Genomic DNA, 26,023 nt, shown 5'->3' on the forward strand with positions numbered 1-26,023 from the left:
ACTGGACCATTTCCCCCGCCTGACGATCGGAGGTGGGGAGTCATGCCCTCACCGGCCCCACACCTCCCCTTGAGCACGCTCCTGATCCTTTTATATTATAATAACATATTCCTGTAGAACGTTCTCTTATTTTTTATTCGACCAAATACATGTTCATAAAAGGAAGTTTATATACACACACACACACACACACACACACACACACACATATATATATATATATATATATATATATATATATATATATATATATATATATATATATATATATATATATATATATATATATTTATATATATATATATGTATATATATATATATATATATATATATATATATATATATATATATATATATATATATATATATATATGAAACTTGACTATTAACACGGACAAGGTACATTGTCTAAACTGAACATCATGCACCTATAAGCACTCTTAATTCCACAAATATACACCCCTCCACCAGGACGGTGCTCAATGAAAAGGTCCCCACCTTCAGTAAACACACCACCCACATAGAAAATCATATTTGCCTACGTTTCACAGCACTCGTGCTTTGTTTGCTCGTATCAGATATATCGATCGACCCCCTTAGACCCCCTCCCGAAACACACTGAGATCATCTGACCCCTTCCAAGCGACCACCCTAGATTCTTCATGTCTCTAAATGTGTCTGAATATCCCTACCAGTCTGAATCTCCTTCTGTCGCTCTAGCTGGTGTAGGAGCAGTTGAACCCACCCCCCTCCCCCTAACCCTAACAAACACCCATGACTATGAAAACCTAAAAAACGTTATTCCATTGAGCTTGTCCCGTCCTTAAAAACCTTTGACTCATAACCAATGTGCACCCAGTAGTACTATTTTCATAACTATGGAAACAGATACATCATGTACACATAAGCAATGGAAAATTTCGGCTTACTTTTATTTATTTCATGCATAAAATTCCAGGTATGATGGGTTTGAGATCTCGATTGTTATGCAAACTAATGTGCAAATTATTTAAAACTGTTCTAAACAGTTGTCTCAGCCTCTTTCGGATTATTAAAAGTTGTGGAACTGACATACCCACTTTACTGCGCAGAGAAGCTCTCCTACCAAATGTACAACACACGTTATACTAACTCCATACTAAGGTTCTACGGCAATCTTCAAAGAGAACCTCTGGAAACTGTCCAACTAACTTTAGCAGACGCAGGGAGCAAATTACCTGGCAGAACAGCATTATGTAAAATATCTCAGTGTAACCTAGAGGCCTCCTTAACGCTGTGCCTACTTATGCTGTCCCCGAACAGCCGATGTTGAGATACACTGACGTGGTTCCACTGTGAACAACAACGAAGCTCGTAAACCTCGTGTTAAATACCGGTGTATATAATCCACAGTGTTATTTGTATGTGCTGTGCTAGTGATAGCTGAGTGAAATTACCGAGGCTTTATACGTTCGCTGTTAATACATCTTTGTCAAACCTACACGAGTGGAATTGTTATCATGGCCGTTGAATTAAGTCCTGAAGTGTTTGCGACTAGGGATATTTCCCAAGTGTACCATGAATGCCGACCACGATACACACATGAAGGTTTACCGCAGAAAATATTAAAATTTCTTTCCGTGACGTTTAAGGTAATTCCTACGTTAAGCAAATATAATCAGTATTAACTATGCCTAAGTATAACCAGGGAGCTGCTACTCTAACGTTAGAGCATCAGCTCCCTGGTATAACTATTCACCCGTGCGAACTTTGGTCAGTAGAAGTTTACAATTTTGGCCTTTATATACTTAACATACTTTATGTATCTATCTATCTTTATACATATATATATATATATATATATTTGTGTGTGCTTTACACAACACTTTTTCACTCTTTGTGATTAAGAAAAAATGTAAGCGCTATGTACGGTGTGGAAAACAAGTTTAGTATCTTCTTAGACAAGAGCAGCATACTAGTACTACTATCTGCGCCCATATATGGCAAGACACTGTATAAAAGACACCATATAGAAAATTCTAGGTGCTTGTCATTAACAATGCTTTGATCAACTCTGCTGGTATTATTATTAAACACAGTGGAAGGTTGTTTTTCTGTTTTGTTTTTATGACGACAAATTCACTTTATTACTTGACATATCTGAAGGTCAAAATATACCCGCCGTGTATCGACGTATTATTATGTAAGAAGAAATGTAAAAGCACCACGCTCATGGGTAACTTGCTCTTCAAGCTATAAAAATTATCCCAAATTAGCTTGTACGTCTTGATCTCAATGACAATTAGTCTCACATTGTATGATGTGTTTCTAAATGTCTCCCTTTCTCATTCTGTGTGTGTGTGTGCATTAAGAAATACATTCCTCGATTTTGTATATTTTCCTATGTTAGTTTTCACATCACCGTACATACCATTTCTACGGTGTGTATATGCTTTTCCTCCTCGGGGAACCCCCATCCGTTTAAGCTGAGGGGGGGAGGTGTTTGCACATTTTTGTGTGCATTAATTCTTGTGCGTCTCAAATGCAAAGACCTTTCATAGTACAATATAGATTTGTCAGCTTATCTTGCCTGTAAAATTCCATTCACGTTTAACTAGCTATGGTAGACAGTTCAATGTTTTATATGCTCATGCCTTCGGAAACCACCGTCACTGTGGAAAATTTTGTTCACATGTGCCTTGACCCCAGGTGTCCTTCGACGTGTTACATTTTTGAACGAGGCCTATTCATTGTTAACTATTCAAGCAAAATATAGAAATGTATAAATGGCTGTGCTCAGCTATGTGTATAGTTCTGTGCTCCGTGAATAAGTAGTTCTTAAAAAAAAAAGTTACACGTCGAAGAACGCCTGAGGTCATGTCACCTATGAGCAAAATTTTCCAATCTTCCACAATTTTCCGCAATCTTCATGGGACGATGGTTTCCGTTCAACGCTTCGTTTCACGTTGCTAGCAGAAATGTACAGCGTTTTGTGATGGGCTGCGGTATTATCGACTGACCTTAAACGTCCTTTTTAATGTACTCAACTGTACGCACACAGACAACACATGTATGGTATTCTACTATGCTGTGCCTTCCCGTGTGTAATTTCACTGCTTCATCACTTGTTTCGCCACGTGCAAACACGCCTCTTTTTCGAAGGTGGCAGCATTACAGAACTTTTGTTCCGATCTGTTCGGGCATTAGTATATGCTCCCCACTTAGCCACTGTACATATATATAGACAACAAAGAGGTCTATGATATAGCCAGCTATGTAGCACATGTGAATTGAAATCGTTCCCTCGTATAACCTTTTGTCTTAAATGCCTTTTGTCTTAAATGCCTTGAAATATTCGTGACCCCGGACCAGTGAACAAAGAGGATCAGTTATACAATGAAAAAAAGAAGGGTGCTAAGATTATTTCACTTCCGTATAACAAGTAATGAAAAAAGGTTTTCTAAAGAGTATGAAGACTCGCGCAAAAAGAAACGTCTAATACCGGTAATCTGACCTAGTTTCGAATGAGGTGTAACAGAAGTGTTAGACACCACCATCGAACCCAGAAAATACTCACACAGATTGCTTTAATAATTTTTTATTCGGTAATTAGACACTAGTTTGGTAATTAGACACTTGTGTACAGTCAGTACATACAGCTGCAGTCAATACCCACAGCACAGTGTACAAACGATACAGCGATGGACATATCAGGTCTAGATAAAAGATAACAAGGTATCACGTTTCATTACTGTCTGCATTTTGTAGCGACCAGCAGAAAACTTCACTTGCAAGCAACGGAAAGTTAACTAATTCAGAGCGCGGTTTGGGGCGAGTCTTCAATGCCTTTAATTAGTAAAAGAGAAAATATCCAATTCTGGTACTTGTATCGACATATTGCTAATTCTCATGATGCATATTGATATGTTTGGTTTTAAATTTTACTTTCAGCCCCCATATGAAAATGCAGCCGACATTGGCTGTGGTACTGGCATCTCCACCAAAGTAATGGCTCCGCATTTCAAACATGTACTAGGACTCGACTACAGCGCAACTCAAGTTGCAGAGGCACAATCATCTATAAAGGAACCAAATCTTAGTTTCAGGTACTACTTCATTGAGTTAACTTCATTCCGCCCTTACCTGTCTCCACTGAGTTAATGCACTTTCTCATCTACCTAACCTTGTACACACAGTTTTTAGTGCTCAAGCAGTGACCCACTTCTGCAGTGCTAAAACAAACAAACAATTTACAAAAAAAAAAACACATTTTTCAGATTTTTGTGGAGAACATCTGATCCAAACAGTATAGACAAATCTTGCTCCTATTGGGAGATGTCCTTGTTCCAGAAGTTGTGTACTAGTGCCACAATGGGATCTGAAACCTTTCATAGGTAACCCCCCCCTCCCCCACCCTACAAAACTACAATGATAACATTGTTGATGTTGAAACCAGTGTCATTATTTGGTCATGTGATTCAGGAGCTACAATATAAAATCCTAGGAAGAAAAATGAAGCACTTGTGGCTCGATGAAAGCTATATGTAGGCTTCGATCAAGTCTCAACTTTGTGTGTGCAGAAAACGTACAATTCTCCATCCCAGATGGAACTCAAGATTTCATAGATGTTTGAGATCGAGGAAGCTGTTCATCACATTGGTCTCTATCAGTTTGGCAGCTGATCATTGCAAGGGATCGTGTCCCTTTTACTGACAGTAGCAGAGGTTTTACTGTTTGTTATTCTCACAGGGTAACACTAATAATAAAAAAACAATTATAGTCTATGTCTTTGACTCTTTGCTGTAAGCTGACCATTTCCTATTACTTGTCATAATTATTATGATAGTTATTATTATATTATAAATATTAGAATGTTTTAAATATTATTCTTATAATTATTATTATAATTATTATTATGATTATTATTACAATTATTATTATAGTTATTATTATTATTATAATTATTATTATTATTATAACTATATTTATTGTTATATTTATGATTATGATTATTATTTATGAAATTCTCTTTGATTTTAGTGTTGGCCAAGCGGAAAATTTGCATATGATTCCAGACAAGTCCCTCCAACTCCTCACAGTTGGAACAGCGATCCATTACTTTGACTGCAAGCTCTTTTTTAAAGAGGTCGACCGTGTTTTATTACCCGGAGGTTGCTTCGCTCAGTTTGGATATAACAGCTACTACCACGAACCACGTAACTTGGCCTTCAACCCTGAGCATCCATTTAACCCAGAAGTGCTGAGAAAATTAAATGATGTGGTAGTAGAGGTGAGTACATCTTGATTCTCTTTGTATATCGGTGGTCATGATGTTACCCGATCAACACCCCCCCCCACCCTCCCCACTCTCGACATTCCTAAAAATTACCACAAATAAGCCTTGACCGTGGTTTTGTTTTTAACCTTGGCTTTTGTCTTGACACAACCACACAGTTAGCAAAGTCGATATCTGAGTGTTTGGTGCACCCTTTGCCAATGTTAATCCACATGCAAACCTTCTCAAGCCTCCATAAGCCTCTCCATAAGCCTCCTCAATTCTGCCCAATCCCTTCAAGCCACCCTCAATCCCTCTTCCTGTCCCCTCGAACCCCTCGAGTCATCCGAGCACCTCTAAGTCCTCCTGCCCCATTCAATCCTTCAGTAGCCCCCTTCTTTAGCCCCATTCAAACCCATGCAGGCCCCCTCAATCTATTTGGGGAAGAAACACTCTGATGTATCGATAACAACGTTGACATTTTCTTGTACCACAGGCTTTCGAGACCATCCTACAACAGGATCGATACAAACCGGCTTTAGCTAGAGAAGATTTTGGAGTTGAACCACCGTACAAAGAGACCGAAAGGTACTAAACGTAATTTACAGAGAAAGCCATGAATGGCCAATGAATGAACTGTATACTACCACTTCTACTCATGATAATTATTAATATTAATAGACGAGGTATAAAGTCGGATCAACCCTTTCTCATTCCTGTGAATGAGGAAGATTAACGATCATAAAACTGTTTATGATCGTTGGTCTTAACTTAAGGTTTGAAGTAGCTTGTTTTTCCATATTTAAATGGAATTTCTTACAGGCCCAATAGAGGAAAATCAAACACACAGTAACACATCGAACCACTTAATTATTTTATATTTAATATTTAGGATTTATAAAGCGCAGACACATCCACTGATAATGGTGCTCAAGGCGCATCACAATATTACCCTGGTCAACGATAACCTGTCAAACATAGAGACAATCCCTCCACATGGCAGCAGCTAAACAGCACCCAGCTGACAGTTTATCTCACAGGTCCCCATTTATACACCTGGGTGAAGAGAGGCAATGGAGATAAAGTGCCTTGCCCAATTAAGGATACAACGTAATGATCTGGCCAGGACTCTAGGCAGCATATGCCTATTAAAAGCCCCATTGACTTACCCACTAAATCATAAAAGTAATGTGGTCTCTAAGTCTAGACAGAAGTTCTCACAAGCTAAACGCTACCCATCACTGGATAGATGACAAGTTGGCCTTTCATGGCACCATCAAGTTTCCGTATCATGTGCAGGCATATTTTTTGCTATGAAAACCAAAAGGTTTCGTCACCTGTAAACAAACCTCTTTACTCAGATGTAAACAAGTTTTGTTCGCTGCCACTACGAGGCCTAAAGTGGTCTAAAATTGCCTCAATTGACCCAATTTATGCACCACATGTACTTTCCATTCATGCTCTTAAACATGCAAGCCACAAAAAAAAAAACAGATCCTGATGGATAACGTAGAAAACATGATCATGTTCTCGTGCTGCTTTTGGCACTTTGGCTGAAGGAGAAACACTCAGGTGGATTGATATAGAATCTAATAGGAGTATGCCTCCTTCAACTTTTCAACAAGCAAAACCTTAGATCACAAGTCCACTGCCTTAACCACTTGACCACTTATTTTGTAATGGTTCGATCATGACCGTCATAATAACCATGTATTTATTGGAAAGATGAACTTACCTGTAGGACTAGAGAGAATTTAAAAATGTTTTGGCATATTTCGAGTTCTGATTTACATTCTCAATGAAGGGTAATATGCCTTATACGCATTTTGTGGTTACCATATCATTTCATTTAAATGTGGTGGAATGTGTTTGTACATGCTTCGTCTAGGATTTCCGTTTTAAATATAATTCAAAGAATCAATGTATGTTTAGTTCAGTCATTGCAAAACAGACGAAACTACCAAACCCTTGAATTAAGGGTAGAAATAAATTAGGAATAAAGCCTTTTTGTTTTCTTATTTCTTTCAGTACTTCCAGACACGAGATGGAGATGTCGTATCCGTCAAATATAATATCTGTAGTTGGTTACTTGAAAAGTCTCGGTCTTTGGCAGAATTACTGTAAAGAAAACAACGTTGAATCTGAGAAACTTGCCCAACAGTTCATAGAAAAGTACGTAAAGGCGCAGTTGATGAGAGGTGGGGGGGGGATGGAGGGGGGGTAAGATGAGGTACAAAGAAATTAACGAAGAATGTTACATGACACATGTTTACAGGTAGGTTGTGTTGTGTTTGGATATGGTTAGGTTGGGATAGGTCATGATATTTCATTTGATCATTTCCTTGAAGAAAGATAATCCTGTGGTACACCTGCCACCAGGTTCCTCTCTCCGTTCCACACACTGCGATATGTACAAGCTTGTTTTTTAATATTGAGGCAGCACCCTGGTCGAGTATTGTTGATTCAGTGCTTTGGGTCTTCCCTTTAAACCGCCCTCCCCCACACACCCGCCTTCCCGCAGCATATCCCAAGGTGTACTCTGGTAGGTTTTGGGGCCCATTCAGGGGGTGGGGGGGTCAAAGGGCAAGGAACCTGCTTATGGATAACTACAAGAATATTTTTTTCACTACTGTGTATAGTTGTAAAGAAAATATTTCGTTTTGGAGCCGTCATCATTCTTACTTATTTTTTCCTCAGACTTCGGAACATTATGAAGGAAGTCACTGATAAACCAGATGAGTACCCCTTGGAGTTATGTACGGCCATGTACGTTATACTCTCACGAAAGCCATTGGCTTAATGTAATAGTTTCCAACGTATTACACTTTCAAACGGAAAGGCTTAAACCAACATAATGGGTTTGACCCCTCATTCATTCATATCTCTTGTTTTTATGCAGAAAACTTACTGACTAATCAATAGGGCTGAGTCCGGTTTCTGGGGTACCCGACCGAACCTTCGGATACCCAAATCAAAAACGCACAAAACGGGTACATGTTTTCTGGGCAAAAGATCGCATAACTGCTACGAGAGTGCTTTCATGATTTCAGTAATTCCGTAGATCTACATGTTTTAATTAAGACAAGCGAATGCGGAAGATTAATTTCATGAAATAACTTTCTTCTAGTGTAGATGGTTGTTTTTATTACTTACAATTTCAAGTTTTAGCCATCTTGTGTGTGGATAAAATCACTCACCACCAAAAACGAAAATTTTATACCTGGGAAATCTACTCAAAATTGTAATCTTCAATCCATCGCAACAGCGTACGTAAAATAGTACATTCCCTCTTCAAAAATTAGCATGTACCTTCCAAAAATTTGCTTATTTCTAAACGTTTTTTTTTTCTCAAAACGCGATCGTTTGGCAATGAATCGCTACATCGCTTAAATTCAAGTTCAGGGTTGAAATTTATTTACGGGGAATCCCGTTGCAACTTTTGACATGCGGGATTTGAAATCAAATTGTGGGAATCCGGAATCGCGCAATCCGGCGGTTAATGCGGACCATGGATCGTTGTAAAAGAAACAGGCGGAAATATTTTTTGCAATGTTTTTCTTTATTTCATGTGCATTTGCATTATGAGTTATTATACATCATAACGACAGGAGTATCGATTGAAAACGTTTATTTCAGAGGTTTAATGTAAGGTGGCATAGTGATCTGCCATTGATGTATATTGTGTTTGGCTAGTTCCGCGATTTTTTTTGTTTTTCAATATCCGGTCTGGAGTTCCGGGTACCCGTTATCTGATCGGGTTATGATGACGGTTACCCGGTTCCGATTTTTAGCTACCCGACTCAGGCAATTTATTTTAAACTATATGGGTTTATAAATTACATTCATTTTTTTTTAAATCTACAAGAAAATGCTGCCCAATGATATTCAATATAAAATATTCCTAACATTTTCTCTCAGTGATGATTTCAACATTTTTCTGCAAAAATGATACCCCAAGAAAAGAGGATCAATTTATGAATTGTCTTCAAGTTTTACAATTTGCAGCAAAAGGATCAAATGTATCACTTAAAATAATGAATCTCTTCAATTCAATATTCTGTAAAAAAGATAATGAATTACGCTCACACCAGAATGCCATCATGTTAAAGAATATGCACCAAAATTATGAATAACTAATAATTCTCATGAAATCAACATTTTACAACGAAACGATTAATTACGATCGCCTAGGAACGAAAATTATGATTTGCAGCAAAAGGTCTTAACATTTTGACGCCACCTTAATGTTTTACATAAATTAAACACAAACCGCTATCATCTAACAGATTTTCTGGCCTTTCTTTCTCTCCAATCATATCTCTCCGATTTACGATCTGTCCACTTTGTCAAAACACGGCCCATTTAAACCACATTCTGTGAGTTGGTGGGCTTTTTGTCCGAGTAATCATTTTTGGCACATTTATTTTTGTAAGCTTGAATTAACAATAAAATGTATTCGTAAATCGGTCCGATGTTTCATTAACAGTATTCTAAAACTGCTGGTGTGCCTTTTAATAAGATGAATCTCTATGTTTAGTAATAATTTAATTATTAATAATTAGTAATGATTCAATACAAAAAAAACTTATTTGGTATGGGCTCCAATTTCTTGTTTCATCATCATATTTCATTTACCAAATGAAAGCATATATATTAACAAAAAAAATGGTTTAATAAATGGATTAATAAATGGATACTTCCTTTTTTGTATTTCGTACTGTTCTGTCTCATTTTTCCATCTCTTACGTGCCCAGGTAGCACCCACCTCCGTTGCCAGTCAGGTGGGTGGGGCGGGGGGTGTGCAGGGAGATGATAAGACCACTTCACCCTATCGCAAAAATTACAACCTAATTTATTATATTCTATATATATATGTCACAGAATCTACCAGTCGACGTCTGGGAGCACTCCTGAGGTCGTTGAATCGGACCCACATGTAGGGCCCCTCCCCAAGGTACACAGCCTGCCTATTCAGTCGGTATCTCTTTAGAAACCCATCACCATTTGAAAACCTTTGCACGCCAACATTATAATAATCCTACTTAAAGAGTTGTCTATGATGTTTCACTATATATGACGCTGAGCATGCAACCACGTACTTTCCATAGAATATTTTGTGGCTTATTTTACCTTTTTTTCACAAGGCAACAAAACTCCTGGTTGACACATCCTCCGAGCTCAACCTTTTCGGTCGGCCAGGGTCTCAATCTACGGCGAACTCGCAGATAGTTCACTGAGATTTCGATGTTTGAAATATCCCGGAAGCTCAACCAAGGGCGGCGGAAGCACTTTAAATCTGGGGGGGCACCGAAATCAAAGGGCACTTTGCAGAAATTCGATTGGACTGATGCAGCCTTATATTTAGTACCCTTTATAACTCTTATTGTACTAACTTATTTGCGTATACACATCACTCCATCAACGTCCTGCACCCCCCCCCCCCCCCCTCAAGGAAAATATGCATACTAGCACTGCAATATCCAATGTGCAAATTGGGAAGCAAGGAACAAGTTTTCTTTTGAGACAAAATGAGGTGAAAACATGCTAGTTGCTAATGTAGGAATCTTCCGAATTAGAGTTTATTTCTTGTTAATATCCTAATAATTTTTTTCCATTCACAGAAATTCATTAAAAGTCAGGGGCGTATAGCCAGGATTTGCAAAGTTGTATGCACGACTATCTGAGCGGAGCGCCACCTTCGGTTGGCGCGGAGCGTACAAGAAAATTTTTGGTTTTACAAACCCCTCAGATGGCCGGAAACGGCCCTTCCCGAGTGTTCATTCTGGTTCCCTGGCCTCAATTTTTATGTAGAAAAAGGGCACATTTTTAACCTGAGGAAAAGTGGGGGGGGGGCACGTGCCCCCTGTGCCCCCCCGGTTCCGCCGCCCTTGAGCTCAACCCATGTAGCTTGAAATCCACGATTCGACGATTATAGTTTGTGAATATGTATCTATGGATTATATCATTCATATATAAATTACCAATCAGCTAAAGCTGACGTCATCAGCAAATGTTGGAAGAATATCCAAGGAAAGAGCTTACACTTTGTGAAATGTTTTGTAGTTGAAAATGATTAGTTAAGCCCTTACACTTTTTTTAACTACGTTTTTGTGACATCGTTGTAAATCAATCTCACTAACACCTTTTGTGATCTAGGCCTACCTTTAACAATATATTGTTGAAGATACAAGGGCGGCGGAACCGGGGGGGGCACAGGGGGCACGTGCCCCCCCCCCCCCACTTTTCCTCAGGTTAAAAATGTGCCCTTTTTCTACATAAAAATTGAGGTGTCTCAAGTTAGCAAGAGGCCAGGGAACCAGAATGAACACTCGGGAAGGGCCGTTTCCGGCCATCTGAGGGGTTTGTAAAACCAGAATTTTTCTTGTACGCTCCGCGCCAAACCGATGGTGGCGCTCCGCTCAGATAGTCGTGCATACAACTTTGCAAATCCTGGCTACGCCCCTGACTTCTAATAAATTTCTGTGGGTCAAACTCAAAGCTATTTCGAATTGAAAAATTTGTTAAGATATTAACAAGAAATAACTCTAATTCGAAGAATCCTACATTAGCAACTAGCATGATTTCACCTCATTTTGTCTCAAAAGAAAACTTGTTCCTTGTTTCCCAATTTGCACATTGGATATTGCAGTGCTAGTATGCATATTTTCCTTGAGGGGGGGGGGGGGTGAGGGGCGTTGATGGAGTGATGTGTATACGCAAATAAGATAATACAATAAGAGTTATAAAGGGTACTAAATGTAAGGCTGCATCAGTCCAATCGAATTTCTGCAAAGTGCCCTTTGATGTCGGTGCCCCCCCCCCCCAGATTGAAAGTGCTTCCGCCGCCCTTGTCAGAAGATAGCCCATGATCACGGAAATATTAATACACTGGATTGTGTCCTTATCTGGATTGTGTCTTTGTCTGTGTTATTCGTTAACAAATTACGATGGGGACTCGAACGTCTGAAGAAAAGTATAGGTTAGGGGGTGGTAGGGGAACGCGGTGAAGGACGAAACTGGTCGTGAAGTGGAATTTTTAAATGGATACTTCCTTCTTTGTATTTTGTACTGTTCTGTCTAATTTTTCCATCTCTTACGTGCCCAGGTAGCACCCACCTCCGTTGCCAGTCAGGTGGGTGGGGGCGGGGGTGTGCAGGGAGATAATAAGACCCTTTCACCCTATCGCAAACAAAACCGGTCGTGAAGTGGAATTTTTCTGGTGTGTTATTCTTTATTGATTTACTGTATATCTGTCATACCACTTGCTACACATTCAATTCTTATTTACGCATTGGCTTGCACCTATAAAGAATGGTTATTCTGTGTAAACTTGTCAGATTCAAAGCACCAGGGGTGCACTCTGTACAATCTTAACACTTTGGGTTGTACGCCCTCAATAACAGCCCTTAACACACCAGTAGAATCACTGTGGTCGAGAGGTACGGACTTCGGTTCGTGACACAAGATCCGGGGTTCGATTCCTACCTTCGCCCGATGAGTTCCAAAAGGACGAAACCGGTCGTGAAGTGGAATTTTCTGGTGTGTTATTCTTGATTGATTTACTATATATCTGTGATACCACTTGCTACACATTCAATATATATATATATATATATATATATATATATATATATATATATATATATATATATATATATATATTTATGTGTGTGTGTGTGTGTGTGTAAACTGTTCATTATTGGCATATTCGATTGCTCATACATGGATCATAAGAGGTGTCTTGGATGTCAACTAAGTATTGTCAAAGGTTCGGCGATAGACCTTGACTGCTGTTCTACACAAACTCAAGCCTATTGTTAAACCTACACCTTCCCTCTGCCACTACTTGCGGTAACAGAGTTTATAGAAAACAAAAAAGGAGGGTGTGGTTCCCCTTGAGATGTTTCTCACGTTTATATATTACCTGTCCTGTGGTTGAAGTCATGGTGCAGTTTTGATCAAAGAAATAAAATACCATGAGTAGTAGTATCAGTTGAAAAGCTGTTCTTCATAAAGTTGTATCAGTTTTGAAAAATAACAAAATTTGTACCTACGTATAGTCTTTTTCCGACTTTACATAGTACTTTACATGACGTAGTTGCAGAGCCGGGAGAGAACTTTACGTACATATAGTTATATCTATAGGACTATATATTTCTATATATATATAAACAGATTAATTTTTCGGACAGCTGGTATTGCGGTAGGTGTCAGTAGTTTTCTATTCATTCTTTTAATCACTAACCATTTTCTTCTTTATGATTTTGAGATGTGATGGAAAGAATCGAAAATCAATCAAAGAATTATAATCTTAGGATAAGATTCATCAGCAATGTACTCAGTTCTTCGATAGGGAAGTCTAATGGTAGTCACCCGTGGTCAAATTGCAACAGACGTTTTTATAAAACGCCAAAAACAGTTAGTTATATTTCTCCACGTAAAACTTATAGGACAGTATGTCTGTAAGCATACGTCTGTTTGGGGTGGGGGGGGTGGGAGGGAGGCTACTGTGAACTTAAGCTAGGTTAAGTGATAAATTGGCTATTATAAATTATCCGCATGTATGATATGGTATTTAATACTTTTTCCCCATGGAGTGTTCTATTGCATGTAAGAAACTGACCTAAAGGTCTACTTCTTAAGCTATATATATTATAGTCCAGTCATATGTTAAATTCATGAAATCCAGCTGTTTGAAGGGTCAAAATTTTTGACGTGTTACATAGAATCAGAACCTGTGATGATAGCGCTGCTCTTTGATGGTATAAAGCATATCAAACTTAATTTTCTACCTAAACGTATACTTTAGCAACAAATGTCGATATCATAATTTATCTTTATCGAGAAATGTCGACATTCTTTTGAGCGACGTATTGAGATCGACTAATATCGACTAACATCATTACTATATCTTGAAGAAAAAAAATAGACATTTGAAAAACAGCCATGCAACAAACGTAGGCATCGTGTTACGCTTAATTAGACCAGGGCTTGGTGGGTCACACCCCTCACCCTCCCCCTTCCCTCCCCTTTCAACCTCTCAAATACATCCAACAGTAGTAATTATAGCACAACCTTGCGTTTAGACATACTAATATATAGACCTAATACATTGTCTAAATAATCCTCAGAATGATCCATTAGCCCCCTTCGCTTGTAAAAATCTCTAGGGCCAACCCCACCCCACCCCACATTCTTAAAATCTTGGATCCGACACTCTTAAAGATGGTATCATTTAATGTGATAGATTATATTGAATTTATAATTTTACTTTATACTTTAAAATGAAACATGTTTCTCTAACCGCTCGCGACAAATAAACGCTAGTGATTTTTATCTCAACAATAAAACCGCTTAAAAAAAAACAAAAAACAAGAAAAACATAAAAAAAAACAAGAAAAACATTCTATAAGGTACATCTTAATTTTTTGTCTAGGTGACGTCATCAACAGACATCATGACGAGTCATTACAGTTCTGGGAACAGCAACAACAATAACAAGAAAGCAGTCGTGAAGAATGCTGATATGGATGACAAGATGCGAGAGGACGTGCTTCGACTCGCTCGTCAAGCATTGGAGAAATTCCAAGTTGAAAAGGACATCGCATCTTTCCTAAAACGTCAGTTGGATGAATTACATGGCCCGACATGGCATTGCGTGGCCGGTAAGCACTTCGGTAGTTACGTCACACACGAAATCAAGCACTTCTTGTACTTTTACTATGGTCCAATGGCTGTCCTAGTCTATAAATCTGGATGAAAGGGTCATCGCGTGAATGAGGATATGACGTCACCCAAGAAGTTTTGTGAATGATGGCCAACGGTTAATTTCCGCATACCTTAGTTGTTGTTTTTTTGTTAAAATTTGTATTAAGTTAAAGGTTTTATATAAGCTGATATCATCTTTCTTTATTGTGCTCATTGTTCAGTTCTTGATTTTAAATACTATGTACACACTGTGTATATTTCTGCATGGTGCAGTCTCCTATATAGGATAGGCCTATACATACAGAGAATAAACGAAGCAATGGATAAGAATAATTCACAGTTCTGTACACCTATCAACAGTATCCTTATAACTCTAATAGGCATTAGAAATCATGAAAATAGCTGCAACTCCCATCAAAATCCATCAAAGATTGATCATTTACAAGTCTTTTTTAATTCTGCTTTTATTTATGAATAAACATTAGCTAATTATGCACATTGTGACGTAATGAGAGTAATGAGAGTGACTGCCTAATTTTATGTTCTGTTATTCATCCGCATTTATAAAAATATTTTATGGTCTTTTTTAAAAGGGGAACATCACAGTATTCAAATGATATATGCAGTGGGCTTATAATTATGGGTTAACTTATTAAGGGCTAAAAGAAGACATTTTGATGAGTGCAACACTCCACGTCGTAGTTTGTACATATGTAATGAGTTTCCCAGATTTATGAAACTTCAAATAGGCTATGTATATCTTGGAAACGAAAAGAGCTTTTCGAAAAATTTCAACAGAGTTTGAATGAGATTATCGCCCACAACAAACATACCGAGTATGGGGCAAATTGGCTATAGGTGTCCGTATTACTTTAAAAAATAAAGTTTAACTTTTCAGCAAACTATTAAATATACTGACCAGACGAACGTTGTTTCGAAAGAATGAGAAACCATTCACAATTAAATGTGGGGGCGCTCGTATACTTTTAGAAATATTCAAACAACTACATCATAAATTGCAGCCAGTCTGGCACAGTGGTGTAGGAAGTGAGTGCGGTAGAAAACCGGTGGACCTGAGGTCCTCAGTTTGTAGAAACTACGGTGGCCCAGATGGGGGTCCGTAAACATGTATGTGCTCTAACTTTATAATTTTGTTCTGTAATAGGCCTATTTTCCGTGGGTCCACTTCTTGAACTGCACTCTTTAACTTTGTTATGTTATACCGTATGGGTCCATTACAAGCAACTAAGCCCCTCAGTGAAAGTGATATTTCTCTAACACATGTATATAGTTTGCGAGACATGTTCCTGCACGTATCAGAGGCTCCTTAATCAAAGCGACTGGACTACATAGTTTAGTCAGGTAGTGCGCAGACTGTCCAGTCTTCTCTACCTGAGATAACATAATAGTCAATGTAAGGTAGAAAGATATAAAAAGCTGTTAAATTAAATTTCATCACTGTTTTTCCCCAAAATGAAAGAAAATCAAATAATGGTCTCGCTAGCTTCAACTTTAACAAGAATGAAAAAATGTCCAAGTCCAGTTATACGGCACACTTACAACAAGTACGTGTGAATGCTGAGTAGAACTACCTTGGAAACGTAATAATAACATAGTAGTATTATATTACATACAATATTGTTATATAAGACGGTTCTATCTTAACAACTCGTTATTTTGAATATCCATTTTGAAAATCCAGTTAATCGAAAGATTGGATCTTTCAATCAATTTGATTAAAATATAGTCTATACCAGGCGCGTATCCAGGATTTTCTAACCCGGGGGGCGCGAATTACTATCTAAGCGGAGCGCCACCATCGGTTGGCGCGCAGCGTACAAGAAAATTTCTGGTTTTGATACCCCCCAGATCACCGGAAACGGCACTTCTCGGGCTTGAAATGACCAACCAGATGTACACTTTTGGCCTGAGAACCAAGTATTTCCTAATAGTTTTTTTTCCATCCATAACCTTTTTGAAGATTGTCAACCCGGCACACGTCATTTTCGACCTGATCGCATCTCCTGTGGGTCTTTGCTTTTGTAGGTGATTCTACATGGCGGCCCACAATACCCGTCAGCCCCACTTTTCAAGGTTTTTAGCCCCAAATTTGTTCAGAATTTGAAAATTCACATTTCTCGTGAATAAACTCACTTCAAAACATACCCATAATGTTGTACAAAATTTTATCTATGGACAACCAATATAGAAAAACTTCCTTTAACCCCTAACAGACCGGTCAAAATTGCATGAGTAGAGGGAAGTGTGATGCAGAATGTTGGTCAGAAATTTTCGAAAATTCAGACACAGTTAAGTTATTGGTGTACAAATATTAAACCTCTTATAACGGCTATTATAAAACTTGGTTGAAGGAAATGAAAAAATAGCAGATATTTCCGAAACCGAACACTACACACATAGGCGTAGGAGGCGCGGCGGCAGTGGCGGAGCTAGGGGTATTGGTCAGGAGGGGCGAGAATGGTCTGTAGGGGCGCTTTCGACACTAAGCGGAGCGCCACCACTGGTTGGCGCGTAGCGCACAGAAAATTTTTGAGTAAAGATACTCCCTAGATTGCCGGAAATGACCCTTTCAGGGCCTGGCTAATTTGCAGATAAACGAAGAATAGGGTGTCATCGCCAAATTACACCAACAAAATGTGACAAATGTCAATAAGTAGATGAGAGCGCAATAAAAAAGTCAATAATCGCGAATAAGTAAAAAGTGGCAAAGAGCTGAAAAAGGCGCCAGCAGTCCATTTGAGTCCGTCAGGGGGGGGGGGGCATCCGCCCCCCTGACCGTATGGACGCTCCGCCACTGCGCGGTGGGGGTGCAGCCCCTAATTCGCCATTACTAATGTAAAAGAAACTTTTGACATAATTGGACCTCCATACTTTTTATACATCTACATGTCGTTGTTTACATTAGCATCCCGCGGTATACTGCGCAATTTTAACGGACCGTACGGTACATGATAGCATGCGATGTAATAACCGATGCTTGCTTATATGTTATTGACAAGTTGAACGCGCTGTGCGCGCGAAAATTTTTGGTTACTTTTTCAGGCAAGTCGGACAGTTTTGAGGATTTTCATCCTGGAACGTCATTTTCATGCTCACTGATATGATGTGATATCTGCTGTTTGCGTTACAAATTCGAACAGGCGCGTAGCGAGGAATTTGCCAAGGGAGGGGCAAAGCCTGTAGGCAAATTATCTAAGCGTAGCGCCACCATAGGTTGGCGCGAAGCGTACAAGAAAATGTTGGCCGAAAATGCCTCCCAGATCGCTGGAAATGGCACTACCCAGGACCATTTGTTAGCGCGAAGCGTACAAGCAAATTTTGGCCGAAAATGTCTCCCAGGTCGCTGGAAATGACACTTCCCAGGCCTTGTAAGTTGCATCTAAGCACTTTCTATTTTGAAATTACTTAGCGATATCATTTAAAAAAATGCTGAATGGGGGGGGGGGCGGTTGCCCCCATCCCAAAATGCGTCATATTCCCCGACGACACGGTCGAGTTCGAGACCAGCCACAGTTGGTTTCATAGCACAATTCTACACACGCGTTATGATAGACCATATATAGTATATATATAGATCATTAGTGAGAGAGGAAAATGGAAACGTCAAAAAAATGGAGTTGTCGGTGTAAGGGGTAGGGTGAGGCACACTTTTACGAAATCATTGATCCGTCACTGGCTACCCTTCAGCGCTGTAATGATGTCACTGTTCCTCTTTCTCTTCCCGGTGTCTTCGCGTTTTTCTTTTACTCCCTCCCTTTCTCCTTCTCTCTTTCTTCTTTTTCTTTTCCCTTCCTTCCTCTCCTCCTCCTCTTTTTCCCCTCTTTTTTTCCTCTTTTCTTCTCTTTTTTTTCCTCTCCTCTTTTTCTTACCCGGGGGGCGCGCGCCCCCAACGCCCCCCCTGGATACGCACCTGTATACCATCCACAAACTGCAACGTAGAATAACATTGGCGATATGTGTGGCTATAAGGCGTCGTCACTGTCTGTTTGATGATGTCAGTTTCAATATCAAACCAAACCAAAATATCCAAAATATAGAAAATAAATTTGAAAAGCAAATATGTATATTCATATATAAGGGAGTGTTAGCTCAGTGGTTAACGCCAGTGCCTTCCAATCATAAGGTCCCGAGTTCGGGTCACTCCAAGATTAATGTATGTCGTCCAGTTACAGAGTTGTTGACAATTGACAATTCATAATCATGAACGTTAAAATATGAATCTAAGAGACTGACTTCGGTCAGCTTGCGGCTTTGATAAGCCAATGATGGCTTCTTCGTGAGTTCCTGCTTGCAGGAGGATCTAAAATACATACATACATACATACATACAAATACATATTGTACGGTTGAAGCCGCCAAATATGTTTTGAAATTTGTACTCATAAGTTGCTCTTCATTCATGATGTATTTATAACTATGTGCAAAAAAACTTGTTATGAGAAGCCTATGTAGAACAACATAGATTGGTATTAGCAGTAGAAAATTTTCCCAATTGACAAAATGTTGTTATGATCAGTAACTATGAATATGAATGAATGAATATGCATGATATTAGTGAACGAATATGAATATCCACAAATTCGAATGTTGAGACAGCCAGTTGGGACAATTTCCTAATGCTAATACCCCTCTAAGCTGTACTCCAATATCATGCTCTCAAAGCACTGGTATTGACAGTACAAACAGTTCCTAACCTTGATCTGATAGAAACATGATATTCATACTGCTCGTACTGAAAATTTGAGTGCTCTGAAGCGGGACATGACACTACAGTATAGATACAACTGTCCCAACTGGGTGGTTGAGAACACCTTAATATCACGGTTAGGTTTACTTGTAAGGTTATAGCTGAACCAAGATTGCATTAACATGAACCGCAAAATAACGCACGTCCTTCGCATAGGCTGTATACTATACACAAAGAATAAAACATGCATGTACGAATATATCTTTGAGAGGGCGTGGATAATTGTATGGTGGTGATAAGAGAGGTGGCTGTTATTGTATTCGTTTACTAATGTGTCTCTTTAATTGAAGTAACCGTATCTGCCCGTGGAGACAGCAACGCAATGAACAGTAATATCTCGGCGTGTGTTTGAGGAAAATAATAATTTATACTGATGAATCCTCACCCCTCGCCATCTCTCTCTCTCTCTCTCTCTCTTTCTACCATTTACGAAAACACACACTCACGATTAATAATTTATTACTACGAGATATAGAATAATTGATACTCTTTTTCATAATTCACTTAAAGGATATATAATGAGGATTTTAGGCACTAGACGTCCCATACATACATACTGTCAACGTGTTTTGTATTTCATAGAAGGAAATTGCAACGTTATTGGAAAGTTTAAAGGATAGTTAAAATTTGAAGGTATTTCCCTAATTACCGCACGTCGAAACTCAAGGAAGGTTTTTGGAAGGGGATTTTGTCGAAAGTAGCGGAATTTATTGCAATGAATACACATTGTCCAACCATCAAGATAAATGGAGGCTAATTGAGAAGTAACTAGTCAGTCTCTAAAGTCTTTTTATATTAATTCAAACATACATTTTACCAGATGACATCATGGTTGGTGCTATAAGAGGCAGATGAAAGACTCTTGCTCTGCCGGTTGTGTTAATCGTGCTAGGGCTCCATGCACGCTGGAGTTCATCACGTTCCGGTGGTGGTATAGCACTTATATGTGGCCTAGGATCCCGTGACCATATCTGCCTTGATGTCACAAGAGAACTCTGAAGGATGCGAAGAGGATCGGCCAAATCGACCAGAAGAGTCCTAGATGGTTTGGCCACTCTATATGACAGGCTTGGCTTGATGAGGCGCTTCTCTCCTAGTATAAATTGTACGGATGTTTCTAAAAGACATAATAGTATTTTCTATGAAAGATGACGTTGAGTTTGAAACGAACGCCATCACTTTCTATGAGGCGTAAATTCTCTTCATTGGTTACAGCTTACAGTTGACACACTGTAGGGTAGATTAAAATCAATTGAACTCCATCGTTTATCGTTGGCCATGCATATGGCGGGCCATCAGTCTCAAATCATGGGAGATCGACTTATACCGATTTAAATCGACATATACCAGTTTCCTTCGACATATACCAGTTTCCTTCGACTTATACCAGTTTCATTCTACTTATCATCGATTTAAATCGACATATACCAGTTTCCTTCGACATATACCAGTTTCCTTCGACATATACCAGTTTCATTCTACATATCATCGATTTATTTTACTTATCATCTTTTTAAATCGATGATAAGTAAAATAAATCGATGATATGTCGAAGTAAACTGGTATATGTCGATTTAAATCGATGATATGTAGAATGAAACTGGTATATGTCAATTTAAATCGACATATCATCGATTTATTCTACATATCATCGATTTATTTTACTTATCATCGATTTAAATCGATGATAAGTAAAATAAATCGATGATATGTAGAATGAAACTGGTATATGTCGATTTAAATCGATGATATGTAGAATGAAACTGGTATATGTCGATTTAAATCGATGATATGTAGAATGAAACTGGTATAAGTCGAAGGAAACTGGTATATGTCGAAGGAAACTGGTATATGTCGATTTAAGTCGGTATAAGTCGATCTCCCATGATTTGAGACTGATGGCCCGCCATACATGCAAACGCAATTAAACTGTCACGGGGAGGCGCAAGGGTCTCCAGGAACCTTATTAAAATGATTTATTCGACAAACATGCGTCAGTAGCAAAAGTATATGACATAAACTAGGGAACAACCCACACCCTCACCCTCACCCAACCCCCGTCCTCACCCCCACCCCCCCCCCTCTCAAGAGAGAATAGTTACGTTCAATGTAATATAGTTCAAAGTTACAGAACGATTTACTTTTTGGAATAATTTATATTAATCCATACGATATACAAGGAGTAAACGGGGTTTTGAGACTCCCGTATATCTCCTTTAAAAAAAGCTTAATTTGAAAAGCAAGCTAACTGTCGACAATAGTTTAGTAAATTTGCAGAGGATGATCTGAACAGTTTTAATCACGCAGTTGACCTCTTGTTGTACAGTGAACAAACCTTGATATCGATAGAATGTCACTGATGAGTTCTGGTTTGTCATTGTATTATACATCTGCAAGTCAATGTATAGGCTTACATTCTGATGAATAATGAAAAGCTGGAATGCTGGAATGTCAGTTGTTACAGATTATATATTACCAACACGTAATTGGCTTTTGCACTCTTTGTCGAAACACGTTTGGTAATTTTAATTGATTACCACCTTGACATCAAATTGAAGAATGTATGTATTTTTAGATCCTCCTGCAAGCAGGAACTCACGAAGAAGCCATCATGTCAGTCTCTAGATTCATAGTTAACGTCCATGATTATGAATTGTCAATTATCAACAACTCTGTAACTGAACGACATACATTAATCTTGGAGTGTCTCGAACTCTGGACCTTATGATTAAAAGGCACCGGCGTTTACCACTGAGCTAACACTCCTAGAATCAAATAAAAAAGAATCAAAACAAGGTATTGTAACGACACGTCAAAGCTCATTGTTTGTCGTTAGCGTTAACAAGTATTTTCTCCAATCAAATGTTTTAACTTGGGTTGATTCTTTTACATTATTAGACGCTTTACGGGAATTGTTTGTTAGATAAAATCTTATAAGGGGTGTCACTTGCTTGATTTATGAACAACTGTTAAGGGGGAACTCTCTCTTGTTGACCGATTTTGGAGGTCACTGAGTAGGACGTCTAGTTACGTTCCGGGGGGCCAAAAATGTTAGGTCTGGGTAAATCTTAACCAGCACGCATGTCGTATTTAATCGTGTTTTATTGGTTGATGGTTGTAGACTGGGCGTGGTTTATGTTTATAATAGGGTTAAGTGTAGGTTCACACGTTATAGGTATAGGAAGTAGTTTCTGTTTAAAAGCAACTGCGGGCTCGCACCAGGGGTTGGTGAGGTGGATTCCATGCTCGGACCAGGGGCGGTTCCCGGCTCGGAATAGGAGGGGTAGAACGATTCTGACCATGAGTTAGGATACGAACGAGTCATCTATTGGCAAAAACAGTGGTGGAACAGCCCAGGAAGTCGGATCGGACGACGAGTAAAATAACCTAGAAGACCAGGTTCAACACTTCGGTTCGACTGCGCCGCAGTTCGCCAATCCGCCAACTGCGCCGCAGTTCACCAATCCGCCAACTGCGCCGCCGATCACCAATCCGCGCCGCAGTTCACCAATCCGCCAACTGCGCCGCCGATCACCAGTCCGCGCCGCAGTTCACCAATCCGCCAACTGCGCCGCCGATCACCAATCCGCGCCGCAGTTCACCAATCCGCCGAATGCGCCGCAGTTCACCAATCCGCCAACTGCGCCGCCGATCACCAATCCGCGCCGCAGTTCACCAATCCGCCAACTGCGCCGCAGTTCACCAATCCGCCAACTGCGCCGCCGATCACCAATCCGCGCCGCAGTTCACCAATCCGCCAACTGCGCCGCCGATCACCAGTCCGCGCCGCAGTTCACCAATCCGCCAACTGCGCCGCCGATCACCAATCCGCGCCGCAGTTCACCAATCCGCCGACTGCGCCGCAGTTCACCAATCCGCCAACTGCGCCGCCGATCACCAATCCGCGCCGCAGTTCATCAATCCGCCAACTGCGCCGCCGATCACCAATCCGCCAACTGCGCCGCCGTTCACCAATCCGCCAACTGCGCCGCTGTTCACCATTCCGCCGACTGCGCCGCTGTTCACCATTCCGCCGACTGCGCCGCTGTTCACCATTCCGCCGACTGCGCCGCTGTTCACCATTCCGCCGACTGCGCCGCAGTTCATCAATCCGCCAACTGCGCCGCCGTTCACCATAGCCCAATCTTCAGTGCCGAAGTCTATCGTTCTGCCCTCCGTGTCGAGACCCGCCATTAGTAATGTACTGTGTTGTATTTAACTTCATCGACTTCTAAGCATGTGTTAAAACCTGGTTTCGTATTTAATAATTGCCTCTGTAATTCACGACCACTGTGCACCATCTTGACATGTATATAGATCGTAAATAAACGGGTAAACTTTAATATCTCCTGTCGACAGCCTCATTCCTGTGTTCCCGCATTTCCACTCTTCCTTGCGCTCACCACCGAGGACGGCGCGTTACAGTATATATAACTACAGTGGTTTGATGCTTACGGACAAGGATCATCTCCGGTTATTTTTATGTTATATTCTTCAGTCGTGTACGACAGGAGACTTTCGCTTCAAGTATACTCTAGCACCTCACACTGAAACGTGTATAAACACTATTGGTTCTAATGTTGGATATGTGCACGACGAAGGGAAGGTATATTAACTGCTTCTTCTTTAAGGTACGTGTGTGATTCAATTACTTCACTTTCCATTTACTTATTACAACGGCCTTTTTCTGTTCGAATTTGTGGAAATCTAGCTGTATAGTGATGCAAAAAGCTCGCCGCCTCTTTAAGAAAAGGTTTATGTCCCTAAAACACATTCACATGGTGAAAGTGATGATAAAAAGTGTTGATAAAAAGTTTAACTACGAGTGACTATTCTTAATCTGTATACAATGTACTGAGAGAATGCATGGAATGACTTATAATAGAGAGAGCAACTCATAAAAATAAGTTCCCACCAAGCTTTTCTTCTTGGAATTTTTTTTTTTTTAGACGAATATTTCAAGCAAAGACGTAGCGGAATCTGCAAGAACCTGAGTGAATGCGATTGAAATCAAACCGTTCTGATTTTTGTATTGCACCACGTGAAAAGAATACCAAAAGCATAACACGCTCACCGCTCTTTATTGAAACACCACCGTATAGCACACCCCCCCTTTTAACACACAAGGGGACCCTCAGTAGTTTATTAGAGGACGCTTCGACCTCGGTGTTGGCAGTATGTATATATATATATATATATGCTATATATATAGGCTATATATATATAGGCTATATACATATATATATATATATATATATATATATTTATACGTATAATCCTATATATATATATATATATATATATAGGCTATATATATACATATATATATATATATATATTTATACGTATAATCCTATATATATATATATATATATATATATATTTATACGTATAAAGCCTATATATATATATATATATATATATATATATATATATATATATATATATTTATACGTATAAAGCCTATATATATATATATATATATATATATATATATATATATATTTATATAACCTATATATTAGTGTTTGCACGGGTTATCCGGGTACCCGGGTACCCGCCCGACGTGATGCTACCCGGTTCCTAATTTATTACCCGAATCCTAAGCAAAGTGTGATTTAAAGAAAAAAAAAAAAATTGGCAAACCGACGGTTAGGCAGATTTCCCATTGACTTAGTGTGGTGTTAGGCTACAATGTGGTAGAAGATAACAGCAATAACGAAGGGGCCCGTTCGACGCGATACTACCCGGTTCCTAATTTATTACCCGAATCATAGGCCTACGCAAAGTGTGATTGTTTAAAAAAAAAAGTGCAAACCGATGGTTAGGCTGATTTCCCATAGACTTAGTGTGTTATTAAGCTACCATGTGTTCGAAGATAACAGCAATAACGAAAGCTTTCCATAGATATCTTATAACTGCGTCACAATTTCAGCTAATAAACAGATGGCTAGGCTAGACTGCCCCCATTGACTTAGTGTGGTGTTAGGCAACCATGTGGTCGAACGTAACAGCAATTACGAAAGTATTCCATGGATGTCTAATAACTGTGTCACATCTCCAGCAAATAAACAGATGGTTAGGCTTAGCTAGATTTCTCATTGACTTAGTGTGGTGTTAGGCTACCATGTGGAAGAAATTATTATTTATTCATTCGTTTATTTCAAAGAAGGAAAGGCTGACAAGGTATTATACGCGATGTTTATGGATTATAGACGGGATAACTAAAAAATAGTAATAGCAAGTGGCTTTTTACTAATCGTTTATTCCAAATGCGATCAAATTGCGCGAAT

At 39.3% G+C, this 26,023-nt stretch overlaps 1 protein-coding gene across 1 annotated transcript; it reads left to right on the plus strand.

Moving 5' to 3' along the window:
* Window positions 1-1,301: 1,301 nt before the first annotated feature.
* LOC139981603 (putative methyltransferase DDB_G0268948) lies at window positions 1,302-9,948 on the plus strand. Its single transcript, XM_071994120.1, has 6 exons — window positions 1,302-1,631; window positions 3,931-4,085; window positions 5,020-5,269; window positions 5,751-5,842; window positions 7,283-7,426; window positions 7,952-9,948. The coding sequence occupies exons 1-6, from the start codon at window positions 1,500-1,502 to the stop codon at window positions 8,052-8,054; spliced, it is 876 nt and encodes a 291-aa protein (XP_071850221.1). The 5' UTR covers window positions 1,302-1,499; the 3' UTR covers window positions 8,055-9,948.
* The last annotated feature ends 16,075 nt before the right edge of the window (window positions 9,949-26,023 follow it).

Source organism: Apostichopus japonicus, chromosome 2 (assembly GCF_037975245.1).
Source record: "Apostichopus japonicus isolate 1M-3 chromosome 2, ASM3797524v1, whole genome shotgun sequence".
Taxonomy (NCBI): Eukaryota; Metazoa; Echinodermata; class Holothuroidea; order Aspidochirotida; family Stichopodidae; genus Apostichopus; species Apostichopus japonicus.

Coding starts and splice junctions, on each gene's coding strand:
- LOC139981603 (XM_071994120.1), top strand. CDS start 1,500: ATGGCCGTTGAATTAAGTCCTGAAGTGTTTGCGACTAGGGATATTTCC. Junction 1,632..3,930: donor TTCTTTCCGTGACGTTTAAG/GTAATTCCTACG, acceptor TTTTACTTTCAG/CCCCCATATGAAAATGCAGC. Junction 7,427..7,951: donor GCCCAACAGTTCATAGAAAA/GTACGTAAAGGC, acceptor TTTTTTCCTCAG/ACTTCGGAACATTATGAAGG.